The sequence below is a fragment of the Erpetoichthys calabaricus genome, chromosome 7, assembly GCF_900747795.2.
Source record: "Erpetoichthys calabaricus chromosome 7, fErpCal1.3, whole genome shotgun sequence".
Lineage (NCBI taxonomy): Eukaryota > Metazoa > Chordata > Cladistia > Polypteriformes > Polypteridae > Erpetoichthys > Erpetoichthys calabaricus.
The window spans coordinates 95156439-95177876 of NC_041400.2; the positions used below are offsets into that span (position 1 = coordinate 95156439).

Sequence of the window (21438 nt, forward strand, 5' to 3'; positions counted from 1 at the left end):
CAGTGCTCATCCTGTTCCTCCTTGCCCAAAGGAGCAGATACCAGTCCTGCTAATGGGTTAAGGACCTTCTACGACCCTGTTTAGCTCTCATAGAGTAACTGGCTGTCTCCTGGAATCTCCTCCATGCCCTTTTCACTGTGCTGGGAGATACAGCAAACTTTCTGGCAATGGCACGTATTGATGTGCTATCCTGGAGGGTCCAGGTATCGCCTCATGCTACCAGTAGTAACACTGACCATACCCAAATGCAAAACTAGCGAAAAAACAGTCAGAAAAGATGAGGAGGGAAAAATGTAAGTGGTTTCCACCTGTTAAACCATTCCTGTTTTGGGGGTTGTCTCATTGTTGTCCCTCTAGTGCACCTGTTGTTAGTTTCATTAACACCAAAGCAACTGAAACTGATTAACAACCCCCTCTGCTACTTAACTGACCAGATCAATATCCTAGAAGTTTCATTGACTTGATGCTATACTCTGATTAAAAGTGTTTCCACCCGAAGCCACCTCTTCCTGACCCCGATGGTTGCATCTAATATAGTTGACAAAATGACTGCCCCCCGCAAAAACTTTGCCACACTAGGTGACCAACTAGTTCACCTATACGTTTACGTTAATGCCAGCCCTGGGAACAAGCCATAAGTAAAAACACAGCAGTGTTAATTATGATTAACCAGTCAACTGAAAAACAGTTATGATATCCATTCTTGTATCATTTACAGGTGTGCACGCTAACCAAGGAGGATAATCGAGATATTGGTAAAATCGCAGAGGATGAACAACTCCATGTTCTTCCTTTATACAAAATCTCTGCAACGGATGAATTTGGCAATGCGGAAGCTCAACAAGAAAAAATTAAGTCTGGTGCTATTCAGGTGCTTACCTCGTTTCGTCGGCCAGTCCGAATGTTAGCTGAGCCTGCAAAGACGTGTCGCCAAAGGAAGCAGGATGCCAGGAGGGCGGCAGCAGCAGCAAAACTTTCACACTCTGATACACCAAACAGCAAATCAGAAAAGAATAACAATACAAAAGTGAAAGAAGGCACTTATGACAATGTCCAAAGCACAGGTACAAGTAAATCTAAATGTAATTTGCATCATTTTACATTGTTTACATTGTTTTTCTTTGTAAGGTGTGTAGTATTAATATCTTCTTTTCTTGAGTTTGCAGCTGCCAGGCTACAATAATGTTAAAATTAAAGTCAGTATTCCTGATTAATTTATACGTGTAAAGGCCCATCTTTAATTGGGATTACGTATATTAAAGTGCTCAGGTGGACGAGGTGTTCTTTGAAAGGATGCCACTGTTAAACGGCTAAAAGTTGACTATTCTGCCCTGCTCAGTTTTATATTGCGGTAAAGAAGAAAGTAACATCTGGTTTTACTACGTCTAAGTTTGGAAGACTTCAGGCTGTAAGTGGGGTGGCTTCTCAACTTACCCACTTCTGAAAATACATGGCATAATATGAGAGTGAACATTGTCTTATTTGTGAACTAAGCCCAGTGACAGTATTCCTCATGAAGAAAATATGACATCCTATCATTAACAGGAAGATGAATTTTTGTAAATATGAATAAACAGAAGTAGGTGGGAAAGGAAGAGCAAAAACATCTCTGAGTTACCGTAAGTCGTACTAATTTCAGGTAGTTCGTCAGAAACATAATGATTTCCTTCATGAAGTAAAAGTATATAATAAACAAGAATAGTTGCATGAAATACTTGAAATATTAAAATGTGTGCTTCAGTTTAAATGTTTAAAGCCTAAATGTTCTTGATTCTAATAGAAATGTGTAACTTTTCACCTTCTGATAGAGGTCCATAGAGGGCTAGATCCTTGATATAGGATTAACAATCAAAAATAATATCATATTCATAATCACTGACCTTGAAACAGTGTAAAAGAATACCCCACATCCTTTTGTTTAAATCTGTCGTTTTTAACCTTCTGGGTGTGTCTCTTAGTGGGCTAGCGCCACTGGTAAAGAATCTAATATTAAAAATATGGTTATATTTATTATCAGCAACCTCAAAATAACACAAAACAACAGTTCACATATAGTATCTATATTACCATTCCCTTAAAAAAGGATAACTTTAAATCCTCGTATCCCTTTAGGGGGTGAACCACTGGGGTTTGTTGATGTAGCATGCACAACTTCAAACCCTTCTGATCAAATACTGAGACATGTAGATGAAGCAGAATCCTTTTCAACCTTTAAGAAGTATCTGGATGAGCTATTTGGACAGTTAGCTATTAGCTAAACAAGCAAGCTTGATGGACTGAATGGTCTTCTCTTGTTTGTCAATTTTCTTATGTTCATATGTTTGTTCTTATTTTTGCTGATGACACTTATTGGTTTACACTTTATCATAAGGATGTAATTTCCTGTAGAAAATATGGTCCAAACATCAAAAACAGGGTTTTTCAGATCTGCTGGACATAAATTAGGGGAGGGGAATCCAAAAAGCTTGATATCTTGCATAACTAGACATCAAGAGGGGCCGAGTGATATATGAGATGTGGGGATTGTCTTGTACAAGTGAGTCAGGAGGCACTGGACAACAAAACACTGAAGTGATTTAGATTATCTATATATATAATTCACTAAGCCGGAAAACAAGTAGCCACCCATGGAAAGCACGCCGGAAGGGGCGTGGATTCACTAAGCCGCCGAGAAGTAAGCCGCCAATGGCGCACGCAGGAAGGAACCACGCCCACCAACTCTAAGACCATTGGATTACGACGACAACTCGCAGAGCCACGCCCACCAACTTGGACGCGTCGACTGGGACTGCTTAAAAACATTTAAAAAGCAGCGTGATTATGTAACGTATACTACGCCGCGGCTTGGTATACAGCATTTATAACAGTTTGTTTGTCGCGGATAATTTGCCTTTTACTATATAAACGCGTGTGCATTGTACTTACTGAAAGCAGCGTTACGGATTTTGCAAATGTTCATCATATATAATCCACCAAGTCGTCCGACCGTGCGGGCGCATTTTTTCACACAAACTGTGTGGGTGGGTTGGTGTTAGTTAGTTAATTAGTTCCTCGAAGGATTTCAACATTTAATATTCACAAGCGGGGTTGGTCTTAGTTAATTAGTTCCTCGAAGGATTTTAAAATTTAATCATTATCATATATAATCCACCAAGTCGTCCGACCGTGTGATACAAACGACAGAGCACCGCCCAAGAACTCGAACCCCTAGAGAGACACGCCCACCAACTCTAAGAGCACCAATTCTATACGCCTGCCCGCCTGACTGTTAACCAGCGTTCACCGCAATGTGCTGGAGTGTAAAACCATCACAACTATGATAGTTGTATCATCAGTTGAACTATCAGACGCTGTCTATATCTAAGAAGATATATAGATACTCATTATATAGATATATATATATATTATATGGATACTCATTCATCCGGCATGCGTCCACCCACGCTCTCAAGGCATTCACAGTGCCTGCTCATATGCTTGAACACAACAACTCCCCACACACAAATCTTGCTTTATTTGACTCAACACGGGAAACCTCACCCTGCCCGGACACGGAGAGGATTGACAGATTGATAGCTCTTTCTCGAATTGTTCCCCACGAACGAGGAATACCCACTGAGTGCGGGTTATACGCTCCCTCTGAATACGTCCCTGCCCTGTGTACACTCACAACAACTCGCCACACACAAATCTTGCTTTATTTGACTCAACACGGAAACCTCACCCTGCCCGGACACGGAGAGGATTAACAGATTGATAGCTCTTTCTCGAATTGTTCCCCACGAACGAGGAATACCCACTGAGTGCGGGTTATACGCTCCCTCTGAATACGTCCCTGCCCTGTGTACGCTCCCCACCCCCCTCCTACTACTGTGGTCGGGTGACTTGGTGGATTATATATACAAAAGCAGCCGAAATCGCAAAGAACAATGAAAGGACAACGTGGCTCAGAGGTACACAGACGACAGCGACTCAGGAGAGGAGTTGGGGGCAGCAAGTCTTCGATAGGCTACAACAAAATGATGAAAGAACTGGTGCATTTTTTTCACACAAGCTGGGTGGGTGGGTTTTAGTTAATTAGTTACTCGAAGGATTTCAAGATTTAATATGCACAAGCGGTAACACTGCAAAATAAGCCCAAACCTGAAAAGACGGCTGGCAAATTAAACGCGTGTGCATTGAACTTACTGAACGCACCATTACGGATTTTGCAAATGTTCACTTTTTTCATTCAAAGCGCTATCCACACAGGGAGGAACCAGGAAGCGAACCCAAAATCTTCCACAGTCTCCTTACTGTTAACCAGAAACACTACCACTGTGTTACAAGGCAGAAAATGCAGTTAAAGAATGCACCGGGCTCAATTTTATTTTCACTTCTGTTTGGACAACTGTGTTGTTCAGGAAGTGTTCACCCATCAATACATAATTATGCGGCGTATGCTACGCCGTGGGTTGGCTAGTATTAGATATTATATTAATCCCACAGAGGAATTCAGATGCAAGCAGCAGCAGAAACATAAAAACACAATGATATGGACTCACAGGACAGATAATACAGCCAATTAGTCATATTTCAATGTGTTTGTAAATACCTCTTATGAACACAAAAAAGCGGAGGAGGAGAAAGTGGTATACCTATTATTAAATGAGGACCCTAAATCTCCGAGGGCTTCCTTTCATCCTTTTAACAGGTAATGACAACAAATGCATGTATAAATATTACAGAGGAAAGGACTGCCTCAAAAGTGAAGACATCTAAGCTGAGCCTGTGAAACAAAACTTGAATTCTTTCATCACAAGAACTGTAGTTAGCCTCAGTGTGAGCAAATCTGGATGTGCATCCTAGATGAACTAATGGCTCTGTATTTTTTCCTTCAAAAACAACAACAAAAAAAAATGTTTACAATTTTCCTTAACAAATCAAGGAGTTCAAGAAGTTCAGGTCTATCAGTTATCAGCCCTACAAATGAGAGTGTCCTTGTGAGGGAAAACTTTTAAGAAACTCAGTTAAAGGCAATCAAAGAGAAAGGTATACCAATTCTTAAAAGGGAATTCATTAAACACAATGTCCGTTTTTTCTCACTAAATTATAAACACAAATGCTTACAGTTGATTAACTATTCAGTGCATTCTCTCCAGCTCTGCAAAGTGCTACTGTTTAATTTAAACAGTCAGCACAAGTGCCTTTAATTGGGTGATTTCTGTGTTGTCCGTCCCCCATATTTATATAAAAGATCAAGTGTTCCTCACTGCCGCAGTCAGAACAGGCAATAACTGAAAGAGTAGTGAAGACATATGCAGTCTGTACTTTGGCCCTCCCGTCAGGAAGAACAACTTTTTATAAGCCTGCTGTTTGATTCCAGCACTGCAATTATCAGTGGCCAAGGCAAGACTTGTTTTGCTAGTCAAGGGGAAAACTGCTGGACCATTTAAATGTTGTTGTGAACTTGAGAATTTCTAAAGCACAAAGTCTTAAAAACTTCCAAAAATGTCCACAAGAGGAGAAAATCCATTAAATCCAGCTAATGACAAGGACAAACACAGAATCTTTATAAATATAAAGATTTATTCTTCAGAAAAATGCTCAGTAACAACAAGAAGCACCATGGAGCACAAAAAGCAAAAAGTGATTGCCTGAAAAAGCAAAGTCAATCCAAGGAGATCAAGTCCAAACTATAAATCCAAATAGTCGAAAATATAGAGCAAAGGGGTCATAAATCCAGTAATGCACACAAAGCACAAAAAAATAATCACAAATCCAAGAACTTTCCACTCCCAAACACCCAGAATGAACTGCAAGGAACTGTGGGTTACCTTCAGGGCTGTGGACAGTCCCTTGTGGTGATGGGCATGTAGCCCTACCTCTTGAGGGACCGCCTTCAATTTACAAGGCATACAACAAAGGCATGAATGTGTAGACATAAAAAGCAAAGAATATTGCAAAGCATGCATAAACACAGGAATCACAATTAAACAAGAGAGACATAAAAATAGCATTTGAGCCCTTGTTGGTGGGGAACCATGTGTAAAACGCAACACATGTAACATGTAAACTAAGGTGGGTGCCTCCATTCCTCCTAGGAGTTAACTCATATGTGTGACTCGTAAGTGTGGTACGAGAACCAGCTGTACAAAGTACATTCAAAGCTCCACGTGTGCATGAGGACCATATTTGATTAAACTGAAAATAAGTTGGTGAATCACTAACTTTACAGTCTAATGGTGTATAGCACTACAGTCCATATAAGTGTTTCCTAATAATAATAACTGTGGCTTAAAAAAGGTAGCTGCTGAATCCAGAACTGACTGTTAAGGCAACTAGAAGTCTCCTGCCAGCCAGGGCTGAACAGTATTAGAAATAAGAAAACAAATCACCTCACCAACAAATGGTGGTCAAAATTTAAGGATGATAAATGGAAAACACAAAATAAAGAGCAGACTTTCTAACTGAGTCATCCTGAAGGGAAAATCCAGGTCAGCAAACAGCACCGGAAAACAGTTTGATTTATTTTAGTGGGTCTCTGCATCAACACTGCCAAATAAATAACCTTTTTAAAAAAACCCTCTGGTTATCTCTGTAGTCCTATGGGTTAACACTGTCAGAAGGTGATGTCGCCTCGCAAATCCAGGCATTACAGCAGTACAATCCTGTAATCACAGGTTGTTTAAAAATCATTGCAGCTTTGCAGTGGGATTGAAACAAGGCCGGTACAGCTGGCTGGTGGGATAGCGAAACCGCAGCATTGATCTGTGCCAAGCTGATGGGCTGAACTCTTGTTCTTTTTTAAACGCTTATTATTCAAAGAGTCTAGCTATGCTTTTCAATAAGGAAAAGGCAACATACAGTAAACAGTTTGAGTATTCTCATGATGATCCACCTTTTAGAAGGAATAAGGGAATACAGATATGTGATCTTATTTAAAAAAAAGCCAACGAGGGTTTGCAAGTAAAAAACGCCTGGCTACCCTGTTTGGATCTTTCTGCACAGAACTTTCCATGGCCCTACTATTATCCCAAACTACACACAAACTAATATATATATGTGTGATTGTGTGTATGTGCTACTTTATTCAAAGCATCAGACATAAAAAATTACTAAGTTTTGGTCAACAGGCAACACAAAATTGGTCCAGTGTTTGTGGTGGACTGTGACCCCGTGTTACCCTGTGATGAACTGACATGCCACCAAGTGTTGGTTCTTGTTTTGCACCCAAATATACGATGATAGGCTCCAGCTCCCTGTTTGTGAAGAAAGATTTGTTCCCTCTTGGAATAAAATACGCAGTGTTTCTGGAAAGACAATCAGAATTTAGACTTTATTGCATAGATGCACAAAAGCCATCACAGTTCAATGAAGTGAGATCATAAGCCTGGTAATACCTCGTTTTAATACAACTTCTTATCATCAGATTACCTCAGTCTGTATATTGTTATCAGAGTGGTGGCTCTGAGGCTAGGGATCTGCACTGGCAATTGGAAGGTTGCCGGTTCGAATCCTGTAAATGCCAATAGGGACTCTGCTCTGTCAGGCCCTTGAGCAAGGCCCTTAACCTGCAATTGCAGAGCGCTCTGAGTAGTGAGAAAAGCGCTATATAAATGCAAAGAATCATTATCTGACTCCAACATTCCTGTGCTTTTGCCTATTCACCCATATTTTCTAGTGCCTAATAAAAATAAGAGCCAAGGGTTTCTAAATGGATATAATTCCCCCATTATTGGCCGCCATTACCTTCACCCAAAAGGCATATTGGCCACCTGACCAAAGGAGCGACCGCATCTTCTGTTTACCTGTTGCATTCCTTCCCTCTAACTTGTAAATTTTACCAATGTATTCTTGTGCTTAATGGGCACAAATAATCTCCTGAAGGACATGATTACTTTTCCACCATTATCTTATGACCTAAGAAATATATTGCTGCCTTCTGACCACAGGAGTGTCCATCCCTTATTTACTTGGCTCTTTCCAAAACCTCGCCTTTGTAACTAGTGGTGGCCTTTCAGATTACTTTAGAGAAAAGCTGTGGGCTTTAGCCTTTAATATGTAACTCTTACACTGCTTGAGGCTATCAGTTACACTCACTACATGCTGAAGCTACCTATTGCAATATATGATTTAACTTTTTTATTGAACTAAGACTTTAAATACTTATAGTATTAATTTCTACACCTGCAACCCTAAACTAGAAGTAAGTAGGCTTATCAAATGAATACATGAATTTAAGGGCACATTGTAAATGCTACAGCAAGTTTAAAACTCAAGGTAATGGCTACAGTCTTTTTGGAGACTGCTTTGGAGTTGACCGTTTGAAGAGGTGTATTTTTAATCCACTGGGGATTGAATTATCCATTCTAAAAATTTTTTGGGTCAAGTGCTTTATTTAAAACATTATGCAGATGGTACTTTGCTTCTCATTTAATGACCAGTAGTGACCAAATGCCATTAATTCCAGGCTACTTTTTATTCTATTTCTTTCTATAGGTCATGGCAGCTCACACCTGACTATAAGGTGCTTGACCACCACCTAATGTAGTAGAGTATGAAGCAGCTAACAATTCAAAAAAATGTAATTCAGTTTAAACCAGGCACTCCCCTATTGCCTCTTCCAGCCATGCCAGCCATTTTCCAACCCGCTGAATCCAAACACAGGGTCACGGGGGTCTGCTGGAGCCAATCCCAGCCAACACAGGGCACAAGGCAGGAACCAGTCCCGGGCAGGGTGCCAACCCATCGCAGGACACACACAAACACACCCACACACCAAGCACACACTAGGGCCAATTTAGAATCGCCAATCCACCTAACCTGCATGTCTTTGGACTGTGGGAGGAAACTCACGCAGACACGGGGAGAACATGCAAACTCCACGCAGGGAGGACCCAGGAAGCGATCCCGGGTCTCCTAACTGCAAGGCAGCAGCGCTACCACTGTGCCACTCAATTGGAATATTAGCTTTTACATTAAAGAAAGTGGAATAATAAACTGAACTGAGAAAAAGGAATCAGAGGAGTCGTCCTGTGCAGATAGACAAACGGAAAGAAAAGCTACTTTAATTAATTCCGTCCTTTTTAGTTTCAGTTTAATTAAGCTTTGCTTGTTGTATAAGTTGTATAATGAAGTTTTTTTAACAGTTTTGGGGATTTTGGGTTCCCCTCATATTTATGGACACATAATGTTTTTATGTTACAAAATTTTGTATTATTATGATTGGCTGTTCAGCAAACTTACAGCTCCTAGATTGAAGATTTCCTACTGGTGTGCGAGCCAATGGTCTTATAACGTTTGCCAGAAGGAAGGAGTGAGAAAAATAACTGTACAAGATAGCCATCCATCCTTCCATCCATTATCCACCGCTTATCCGAAGTCGGGTCGCGGGGGCAGCAGCCTAAGCAGGGAAGCCCAGACCTCTCTCTCCCCGGCCACCTCCTCCAGCTTCTCTGGGGGGACCCCGAGGCATTCCCAGGCCAGCCGGGAGATATAATCCCTCCAGCATGTCCTGGGTCTACCCCGTGGCCTTCTCCCAGTGGGACATGTCTGGAACACCCCCCTAGGGAGGCGTCCAGGGGGCATCCTCACCAGATGCCCGAACTACCTCAACTGACTCCTCTCAATGCGGAGGAGGAACGACTCTACTCCGAGTCTCTCCCGGATAACTGAACTCCTCACCCTATCTCTAAGGGAACATCCAGCCACCCTGCGGAGAAAACTCATTTCAGCCACTTATATCCGTGATCTTGCTCTTAGGGTCACTACCCAAAGCTCGTGGCCATAGGTGAGGGTAGGAACGTAGATCGACTGGTAAATTGAAAGCCTCGCCTTTTAGCTCAGCTCTCTCTTCACCACGACGGACCTTTGTAGAGCCCACATTACTGCGGATGCTGCACCAATCCGTCTGTCAACCTCCCGCTCCATTCTTCCCTCACTCGTGAACAAGACCCCGAGATACTTGAACTCCTCCACTTGAGGCAGTAATGTGTTCCCAACCCAAAGAGAGCATTCCACCCTTTTCCGGGAGAGAACCATGGCCTCGGATTTAGAGGTGCTGACTCTCATCCCCGTCGCTTCACACTCGGCTGCGAACTGCCCAAAGTGAGAGCTGGAGGTCACTGGCCGATGAAGCCAACAGAACCACGTCATCCACAAATAGCAGAGATGAGATTCTGAGGTCACCGAACTAGACCCCCTCCGCTCCTTGGCTGCACCTAGAAATTCTGTCCATAAAACTTATGAACAGAATCAGTGACAAAGGGCAGCCCTGGCAGAGTCCAAACTCAACAGGAAATGAGTTTGACTTATTACTGGCAATGCGGACCAAGCTCCTGCTCCTCCTGTACAGGGACTGAATGGCTCGTAACAACGAGCCTTGTACCCGGTACTCTTGGAGCACACCCCACAGGATGCTTCGAGGGACACTGTTGAATGCCTTCTCCAAATCCACAAAACACATGTGGGACCACAAGATAGCCAATGTCTTTAATTGTACAGTTTTAGTTTCTAACACAGCAAGTGTTGCACATGTCAGGGACTTAAGGAAACTGGTTGCCAGTAATATTCTGCCATCACCCCCTTCAGGGCTTTATGTTCTCTAACTGAGCAGGTCCTATACCAGGATGTGATGAAGTCAGTGAGGATACAGACAGACAGACAGACAGACAGACAGACAGACAGACAGACAGACAGACAGACAGACAGACAGACAGACAGACAGACAGACAGATAGATAGATAGATAGATAGATAGATAGATAGATAGATAGATAGATAGATAGATAGATAGATAGATAGATAGATAGATAGATAATTTATTAATCCCAAGGGGAAATTCACATACTTCAGCAGCAGCATACTGATAAAAAGCAATATTAAATTAAAGATTGATAAAAATGCAGATAAAACAGACAATAACTTTGTATGATGTTAACGTTCCCCCCCCCCCACCCCCTGACCCCCCCCCCCGCCCCGGGTGGAATTGAAGAGTCGCATAATGTGGGGGAGGATGGACTCCACTGTGTGCCTGTTGAAGTTGATGAGAACAAATAGAAAAATCTGAAGAAGTAGAGGCATTTGAGATCCTTTCAGACAAGAGCCAAAATGCGTTGTGCCCAATTCAGTTTGTCTGTGATGGTCACTCCAAGAAGTTTAAAGCTGATCACCCTCTCAACAGCATCAATTGTAGATGGCAGTGTGGTCTTCTTTCTGCTTACTTAAGTCTATGTCTAGCTCTGTGGTTTTGCTGTTATTAAGGGTGAGATTGCTGTTTTAGCACCACTCAGCAAATAGACTTCTTCTCTGTAAGTTGTCTCATCATTGTTGGTGATCGGGCCTATGATGGAATAATCAGCAAACTTAATGATTAAGGCTGGAGCTGTGTCTGGCTATCCAGTCAGAGGTGAATAAGAGTACAGAACGGGGCAAAGTACTCCATGAAATATCTGTGTTGAGGGTCAGCATGGTGAATATAATGCTGCCAGTCTACACATGCTGAGGCCTATTGGTTAAACAGACCAAAGTTCAGTTGCAGAAGGTGGCAGTAAGTCCTAAATTGAAGAATTTTGTTTTAGCTTTGCCATTCAAACAGGGACTAAATGCTGAGCTATAATTTTTAAACCGGTCTCTGGCATTGCAATTTTTATTATCAGGATGGTATGGAATACAAGGGATATGGCATGCTGTCTGGACCAGTTATGACTATATGCAAATAGGAGTTGATCATGACTGTTCATTCCGTTTAATGTGACCCACTAGTTCATCACAGCAGTAGTACTGTAGCATCCAAACCAGTTCAGCCTTGTTCTGCTATAGCTTCTGTCCCTTCGTTGTCCAGACTCTGAACTCTATGCTGCCCTTCTGCTCTCAGATCTGCTCCTATTGCCTTTTTATACACAGAACATTTGTTACACTTCCCATGGGGGTGCAGTGTGAGTTGGATGGTGGCCGAAGGCGGGGACCTTGGCATTCTGATCCTCGGCTACAGAAGCTGACTCTTGGGACGTGGAATGTAACCACTCTGAAGGGGAAGGAGCCTGAGCTAGTGCGCGAGGTTGAGAAGTTCCGGCTAGATATAGTTTGGCTCACCTCGACGCACAGCTTGGACTCTGGAACCAATCTCCTTGAGAGGGGCTAGACTCTCTACCACTCTGGAGTTGCCCCCGGTGAGAGGCTCTGAGCGGGTGTGGGAATACTTATTGCCCCCGGACTTGGAGCCTGTACATTGGGGTTTACCCCGGTGGACAAGAGGGCAGCCTCCCTCCACCTTTAGGTGGGGGGATGGGTCCTAACTGTTGTTTGTGCGTATGCACCGAACAGCAGTTCGGAGTACCCACCCTTTTTGGAGTCCCTGGAGGGAGTGCTAGAGGGCATACCTTCTGGGGACTCCCTCGTACTGCTGGGAGACTTCAATGCTCACATGGGCAATAACAGTGAGACCTGGAAGGGCGTGATTGGGAGGAATGCCCCCCCCCCCCCCCGATCTGAACCCAAGTGGTGTTTTGTTATTGGACTTCTGTGCTCGTCACGGATTGTCCATAACGAACACCATGTTCAAGCATAGGGGTGTTCATATGTGCACTTGGCACCTGGACACCCTAGGCCTCAGTTCGATGATCGACTTTGTGGTTGTGTCGTCGGACTTGCGGCCACATGTCCTGGACACTCGGGTGAAGAGAGGGGTGGAGCTGTCAACTGATCACCACCTGGTGGTGAGTAGGCTTCAATGGTGGGAGAGGATGCCGATCAGGCCTGGTAGTTCCAAACGTTTTGTGAGTCTGCTGGGAACGTCTGGCAGACTCCCCTGTCAGAAGTAGCTTCAACTCCCACCTCTAGCAGAACTTCGACCACATCCCGAGGGAGGTGGGGGATATTGAGTCCGAATGGGCCATGTTCCGTGCCTCTATTGTTGAGGCGGCTGACCGGAGCTGTGGCCGTAAGGTGGACACCGGCGGTGAGGGATGCTGTCAAGCTGAAGAAGGAGTCCTACAGGACTTTTTTGTCCTGTGGGACTCTGGAGGCAGCTGATAGGTACCGGCAGGCCAAGCGGAATGCGGCTTTGGTGGTTGCTGAGGCATAAACTCAGGCGTGGGAGGAGTTTGGGGAGGCCATGGAGAAAGACTTTCGGACGGCTTTGAGGAGATTCTGGTCCGGCGTCTCAGGAGGGGGAAGCAGTGCAGTGTCAACACTGTATATGGTGGGGATGGTGCACTGCTGACCTCGACTCGGGACGTTGTGGGTCGGTGGGGGGAGTACTTCGAAGACCTCCTCAATCCCACTAACATGCCTTCCAATGAAGAAGCAGAGCCTGGGGACTCAGAGGTGGGCTCCCCCATCTCTGGGAATAAGGTCACCGAGGTGGTCAAAAAACTCCTTGGTGGCAGGGCCCCGGGGGTGGATAACATACACTCGGAGTTCCTCAAGGCTCTGGATGTTGTAGGGCTGTCTTGGTTGACACATCTCTGCAACATCACATGGACATCGGGGACAGTGCCTCTGGATTGGCAGACCAGGATGGTGGTCCCCCTCTTTATGAAGCTATGGGTAGTGACCGAAAGAACGAGATCACGAATACAAGCGGCTGAAATGAGTTTCCTCCGCAGGGTGGGAAACTAAGTCATCCGGGAGGGGCTCAGAGTAGTTGCTCCTCTGCATCGAGAGGAGTCAGATGAGGTGGCTCGGGCATCTGATCAGGATGCCTCCTGGACGCCTCCCTGGTGAGGTGTTCCAGGCACGTCCAACTGGGAGGAGGCCCCAGGGAAGACCCAGGACATGCTAGAGGGACTATGTCTCCCGGCTGGCCTGGGAACGCCTCAGGATTCTCCCGGAAGAGCTAGAAGAAGTTGTCTGGGAGAGGGATGTCTGGGCATCTCTGCTCAAGCTGCTGCCCCTTGCGACCCAACCTCGGATAAGTGGAAGAGGATGGATGGATGGACATTTGTTACACTTGTTACTACTGTTGTTTTTATATTATTAGTTATTGTTATTATTTATTTATTTACTACTCTCTATTTCAAATTATTACCATATATACAGTTACCTATTATTTATTTATTTATCTGTCTGACTATTTATAGTATAGTATAGTTCTAACCCTGTCCTGTGTTTATGCATATGTTGCACCGTGGTCTTGGGGAATTTTATTTAATGCCACTGTATGCTGTAACACTGTATATGGATGGTATGGCAACAAGTCACTTGGCATGACATACTTCAGTACCACCAGTGTGTAGTTATTCAGACAGTCCACATTTGTTTTCTTAATCACAGGGAAAACTGTTGTCCATTAGCAAAAGAAAGGGACCACAAATTCCCTTAGAGAGATATTAAAGTAGTCACTTAAAATGTCAAGCAATTGGTTGTTACAAGTTGTCAACACACGGCCTGACATTCTATCTGGACCTGATGCCTTATGGATATTAATGAATTTAAAAGTCATTAAATCTAGTCATGTAAAGAAACCAAGACATATAAAAACATACAACTCATGCAGGTCATCAAATGGTAGTCTGCTTGATATTGCAATAAAAGTAGTTGTAGAAGGCATTAAATTCATCAGGGATTGAAAATGTAGATGAGACAGGATTAGGCTATACTTTGTAGTCTGTAAGAATCCCTAATCGCTGCCAAAATCTGCATGAATTATTACAGCTGCAAAACTCCATCTCTAGTTTTTCCCATTGGGATTAATAAAGTATCTATCTATCTATCTATCTATCTATCTATCTATCTATCTATCTATCTAGTTTATTAATATTTAGTGAGTTTGTGAAGGCAGCAGGAATGCTGACAGGTGACTGGACTCTCAGAGTGGCCGTCTTATATTATGGTGTGGCAGTGATCCTGAATATTATCACCCCAGTCGGGGCTGGTGATATGCTGGTGATAAAGTAAACATTCTCATAGGATTATTATTATTACTTTTTGTTTTGGTGCTTATTTTTTCAGTTTCTCCATTATGTTAACCTTTCTCTGTGTTGGCTCAGTTTGAGTGCAAGAGAGAGTATGTACACTATGTGTAAGCATAAACATTAGATGTTTAGGTGTTCCATGCAGGGCTGGGTCCAGTCTATTGCCTGATAACAACAACAACATTTATTTATATAGCACATTTTCATACAAAAAGTAGCTCAAAGTGCTTTACATAATGAAGAGAAGAAAAATAAAAAACAAAATAAGAAATTAAAATAAGACAACATTAGTTAACATAGAAAGGAGTAAGGTCCGATGGCCAGGGTGGACAGAAAAAACAAAAAAAAACTCCAGAAGGCTGGAGAAAAAAATAAAATCTGTAGGGGTTCCAGGCCACGAGACCACCCAGTCCCCTCTGGGCATTCTACCTAACATAAATGAAATAGTCCTCTTTGTAGTTCGGGTTTTTCACGGAGTCACTTGATGCTGATGCTATTAAAAGAGACACCAAGTCCCACCAGTCCAATTAAGGAAATGGATTGACGGATGATTTATTGTAACTGCTGAATCTTCTTTCAATTAATCAGAAAGAAGGAGAAAAGTATTGTAGTTTTGTAAGTAAACTTAAAAGCATGAACTTAAGGAAAATTTCTAAAAATGGCTTTGGAAAAAAATTCCTTTTGAAAACTATCGCCTATCTTTTTTGATTACTTGGATCTGAGAGTGAGTATTCTTTGCATAATCTAATTTCTTTATTTTTTGTATTGTTACAGGCTCTCATGCAGCTCAACTTTCTGCTGGAAACATGCGGGCCAATTTCCAAAGCCCTGGATTATCTAATCAACAGTCGAAGAACCTGATTCCAGGCTCTCCACACCTCTCAAATTATCCAAGATTTCCATCCACATCCAGTTCATACTCAAATACGTCGGAATCTTTAGCTTCTTATCCGTGTTCCTCAACTCCAGGAAATTTGACCGCAAATTCTTTGTCAGTGCACAATTCTTTTCTAAATGGATCCACTCCCACCAAGCATAGTTCCAATTCAGTGAATCCCACTAGCCATTATCCTGGCTATCAATGTAATGGAAGTATATCTGTAGACAATTATCTGTCAGCTGTTAGCTCATTCAATTCAAATTCTCAAAAAATCGAAACATTTCAGCATCAAAATCCAGAAACTCTTAGCAAGCTAGGGATGCCACAAGTTCAGGCCTTTTATCCTCAGCATCAATATGGAAGCCATCAAACCTATCGAGTTGGTTACCATCATCCGTATGGAGAACATGACATGCAGGTCAATGGTTATAGCAACTATAGCATGAAGAATAGTGTCCACCAGATGGGGCGTTACTCATCTTTTGCTCCGAATTCCCAAGTCAATGCACACTTTTTGGAATGTATTCCTCGCTCGTCATCTGTCCATCCAAGCCTTGACTACACAGCTGGTAGCAAAGCTGGCCAGTATGCCAATTATCCAAATCCATACCTAGTTCATGAACAAAACCCTGCAGTCTTTGATAGGAATCCTGATTCTTTTCATACACAAAGTAGAAATGAACTTCTTTTTAAAGGATCAAATGGATTTTCTAAAATGCTTCCATCTCTTGCACCTGAGCCTGGTACTCCCTCCAATTCAAGTTACAGACAAGTAAATGGAGATGTACAAAATGGCACAGCCCCCTCAGCTGCTGTGGAAAATCACAAAGAAGTGGATGAGGATGTTTGGTCAGACAGTGAGCACAACTTCCTGGATCCTGAAATTGGGGGAGTCGCAGTTGCCCCAAGCCATGGCTCAATCCTGATTGAATGTGCCAAAAGAGAACTTCACGCAACCACCCCAATTAAAAAGCCTGACAGAAACCACCCTACCAGAATCTCTCTAGTCTTCTACCAGCATAAAAGCATGAACGAGGCAAAACATGGACTGGCTCTGTGGGAAGCAAAGGTGGCCGAAAAAGCCAGAGAGAAAGAAGAAGAGTTAGAAAAGCATGGTTCTGACAACGTCCCTAACAAACACAATGGCAGAAAGGTGAAACGAGAGCATTCGGATCTCCATGAGCACTCCGAGCCACCATATAAACGTTTTGTTCAAATGCTAGCACAACAGTCGATGTCCCTGACCACTGACTCCATTACTACTACAGCTCCATATGCCTTCACCAGAGTCACAGGGCCTTATAACCGATACATTTAGCATCATATTCAGGTCTTTCTTTCATATTTCCACAGTCTAGGGCTACAGTTACCGGCACTAAAACATATAAAACCTCATTACAAAAAAACCTCCTACTTAACTCTACATAAAGTTTGTTCTAAGCTAGTAACTGGGATAAACTCAAAGTGATCCTATGCAAAGATCTGGGTTCTATACAAGAGAATTACTGTACCTATACAATTGTACATAGCCGTGATCATCACTGCTAGAGCTTTACAAACTGTGGTGTGGAGCATTACAGTATTTTTTTTTTCCTCAAAACTCACTCTGGTGCTGAACGTCCAATATCATCAGGACCGCTACTGGAAATAAATTTAATTTAATTGCTTTTTTTGTAATTTCTAAATTTATTTATCATTATCTTTTGATATAACTATTTTATGTACACAGCTAGGGAAAAATGAAAAAGCTTGATTTTGGGTTATTTAATGTCTTGGTGCTATAAAGGAAAAAATAATCACTTGCTCTAAAATTTCCGCTATATTATGAGGATTCTGATTTTATGTTAAGCGCTCAGGCTAAGGAGCCATTTAACTCACCCTGAGAAGAATTAGTTCCAAATGAGAATGTCTACATCTGAAATGTAGACGGGATGAAGACATCTGGATGGTATTTTAGTTTTAACGATGAACTGTAGGGGATGTTTTAATACTGGTCTTTTTGAAGCACTTTGCTTATTTAAATGGAAAATGATTTGAAGGAGCAAAAGCACCTTCACATTTTAGGAATTTACTGTAACTTGTGTGATGTAAGGAAGACATCACAATACATCAGATCTATGGTTCAGCCATAATGGTGCTGGTGTGCTCTGTTTTAAATTAAAAGCAATTAGGTACAGTTCAGTGGGATCTTACTGGATAATCTTGTTTTTTGTCAATTCTGGTGCTTTTAAAACTGATAAGTTAAAGGTGCAGAAACTAATAACCAGCATTTTTAAATGTGTTTCACATGCTGTGAAATTTTAAGGAAAATAAAATCAGTGGATCATGAGTTAAACAATATTAAAATGGATAAATACAGATGACTGTTGTCAGTCTAAACATATTCTGTTACAAAAAAAGCCAGAAAGCGCTTTTACTAAATCATGGAGGATGCAACTAGGATGAGGTGTATGTTAACAGTCGGGTTAACGGGATGAAGGGCAGCTGTGGAGGTTTAAAGTCATTGTAATGTAATTGTATAAAATAGTAAATAAAGAGTTGTACAGTAAATTAAATTGGATTTTTATACCTGAAGCTTTAGAAGTAATTACTGTATAAAATCTAATACTTGTTTTTGGTTTGAGCTGATTTTATTTCAAAATGGTGCTATATGACCTTTTGTTATATATGTCTAATGTGAGTTTTTATGTGCGGCAAGAAGGGTTTTAAGAAATGTTCCTTGTTGTCATATACCTCAGCACTATCTTGGCAATAGGATTGAGACATAACAGTATAGTTTTTATTACTTTTTTTTTTATTTTATTTTTTTTTTTTACAGTTTTATATGTCATCATGGTAACATTAAGAAAAAAAAGCCTTGAAGCAACAGTGAACTTAAATGGTAATTTGCATACTTGATGTATCAACAAGTATAACTTGAAAGATGAAATTTGATTTTAATTTAACGTGTTTCAAAATCAGGGAAAATGCAGCTCATATTTTCCACAAACCAGCATTGCCTGTCTTCATGTGTCAGCTTTTTACTTTTTATTTTCTGGTTTATTTTTTACATATTGTATTGTTTTCTTTGGGATTTGTTATTAAATACTAGCTTAACTTTAACATTTGTAATATTAACTAAGTTTTTAAGTAATATGTTTTGAAATATTTGTGTGTTTGTGTGTATGTATATACATACATATATGTATATTTACCTGTATATTTATCTGTCTGTGTCCACACAAACACACACACACACGCGTGTATGTGTATATATATATATATATATATATATATATATACATACATTTGTAAATTTATATATGCCATATATATAATCCTGTTCTCAGACATTGTCCACGTGGAGTTTACATACCCCATCCCATGTCAGCCTGAGTTTTCAAACCCAGGCACTCACACCCCCAAATTCAAGCAGGTTAGAATGACTGGTAATTTCAAATTGACCCAGTCTGAGTGTAGGTATGTGTGTAACTTGGCACTGCAACAGACTGGTGCCCTGTCCAAGGCCGTTTTCTTCCTTGTACCTAGTGCTGCCGGGAAAGCCTGTGGACCAACATCACATTGAATTGGTTTACATTGGATGGCACATTTTTAAAATATTATCTAATGTATTTATATACACAGTATATATATATATATATATATATATATATATATATATATACAGTATATATGTGTATGTACAAATACACAAACAAAAGCTCATATAGAAATGAATATATGTATATTGTGTTGAGTTACTTTCTTAAAATGCAATTCAATAAATGAACAATCAATTGTTTATCAGATTTATTTTGTTATGGTGATGCAGTAGTTGGCTCACCCCACTTCAGCAGGCCTGGTTTAAATCCCAGCTTGGTTGCTCTCTGTGTGGACTTTGCACATTCTCCTAGTGTCTGTGTGACACTTTCACCGGGTACTCCAGTTTTCCTTTTATGTTCCAAATTTGCGCACCTTCAGTTAACCGAGGAATTGAAATTGGCCTGGAATGAGTAACTAGGTACAGAAATGTGCCATGCCTTGTGTCAGTTGCTGAAATAATAAACTGTAGCTCCCTGCGATCATGAATTTAGATTAAACAGGTTTCATGATGGATAGAAGCTGCGTTAAACAGCCTAACCTGTTGACAAAATTGTTCATCTATTGAAATACAAATAATGTTAAAAACTATATAAATTTATGTATACTGTAAAAACTGAACTAAAGTTGCCAGCAGCTCCTGTTTTAATCTTAAATGAAAGTAAAATTATGCACTGAGCGGAGTAAAGGTATAAATCATTGATGTGATAAACAGCAATACCATACATGTCCTCGTCTTAAAGAAATTCATCTAAACAATTAAAATGTGTCAATTATCAAATTTTTTCATCTTATGAGAAACTGGCTTATTTAGCTGTGACCAATTAACAATTGAGCTTAATGGGTTTGATTGGGGGACACTAATTCTTTCTTTAAAGTACTGCCCCTGTTGCGTAAAGCACTTCATTACTTTTCACTTGTAATTTAAGAATTAGACCAGAACAGACCAGAAACTCCTAGTTTACTTTAGAGGACAAAAGAGAAAAAAAAATATTTAAAAGAACAGCTGAGAAATCTTGCAAAATGTATTTTAGGTAACCATGAAATAGCCCACTTTTGTTAATGAACTAAAATTTTCTATGTGATAAATTTATATCCTGTTACCAAAATCTTTAAGTTCCAACAGCAGATTCATTATTTGTTTTTATTAGTTTTCAAAGAAAGTAATTTCCAGTCATTTTTCCTGATACTAATAATGTTTGGCAAATTTTTCTACTGTATAAACAAAATATTTTGATACGGCATTCCCCAAGGATATTGGATGTATGACTGAGTAATGATCTGCTCCATTCAAAAGAATACAATAAATACTGTGTACAGAGGTCATGAGACAGAATAGATGGGGATGGTGTAGAGTAGACTACCGGACGCAGCATCAGGAGCAGGTGGGGAGTCTGTCTAGCACGATATATCGGGTAAATTACAGCCATACTTGAAGATGCTTCTGAACGGTGTTTGCATTACTTGAATGAATTTTATTTACGCTCAATTGATGTACATTTGTATACAGCTAACTTGTAAAGCTAACAGACCTGTGTATACTTACATATTGGTTTTAACAATTTGACACTAAATAAATCTAGCTGTTTAATCTCACTGCTTTTATTATTTTTTAAGGAAAAAAAAATACTTCGCTTCTGTAATTTCCACAATGTCTGGTTTGTTAAAACAACTGAGGGTGGATATAAATACTGTAAGTATTGTAATGTACTGAATGCAGTTTATTTGAAAGCTGTTAATTATATCATTCCTGATATTGCTGAGATGTGGGTGTTTTTAATAAAATTTCTATTTATTTAAAGCACTACAGACCTGTTTCTTTTGGTTACTTTACCGTCAAAATGTTTATCATTCAGAACAAACTACAATGAGATGATTGTAAATACATTTACTAGTAAAAAATGGTTTTATTCATTTAAAATATTAGAGTATATGATATGATATTTTCAAAATAGTGAAAATTTCACCCCTATTTGTAAAGGCATTTGAAAATATGAATTTTCCACACAAATACAAATTGCTACTCATGTGAATATTTACAGTGTTAATAAACTAGATCTTAATTATCATGCAAAAGCAAATC

At 40.8% G+C, this 21438-nt stretch overlaps 1 protein-coding gene across 2 annotated transcripts in view; it reads left to right on the forward strand.

Annotated features, from left to right (window-relative positions):
• Positions 1-21159, forward strand: part of tet2 (tet methylcytosine dioxygenase 2) — a 166601-nt gene extending 145442 nt beyond the window's left edge. Inside the window, exons 9-10 of one of the 2 annotated variants that reach the window (XM_028805179.2) lie at positions 719-1070; positions 15671-21159. In XM_028805179.2, coding sequence (XP_028661012.1) covers positions 719-1070; positions 15671-17094 — 1776 coding nt within the window. In that variant the 3' untranslated portion in view covers positions 17095-21159. The remainder of the gene's footprint in view (positions 1-718; positions 1071-15670) is intronic. The other variant, XM_028805181.2, reaches the window with a different exon arrangement.
• The last annotated feature ends 279 nt before the right edge of the window (positions 21160-21438 follow it).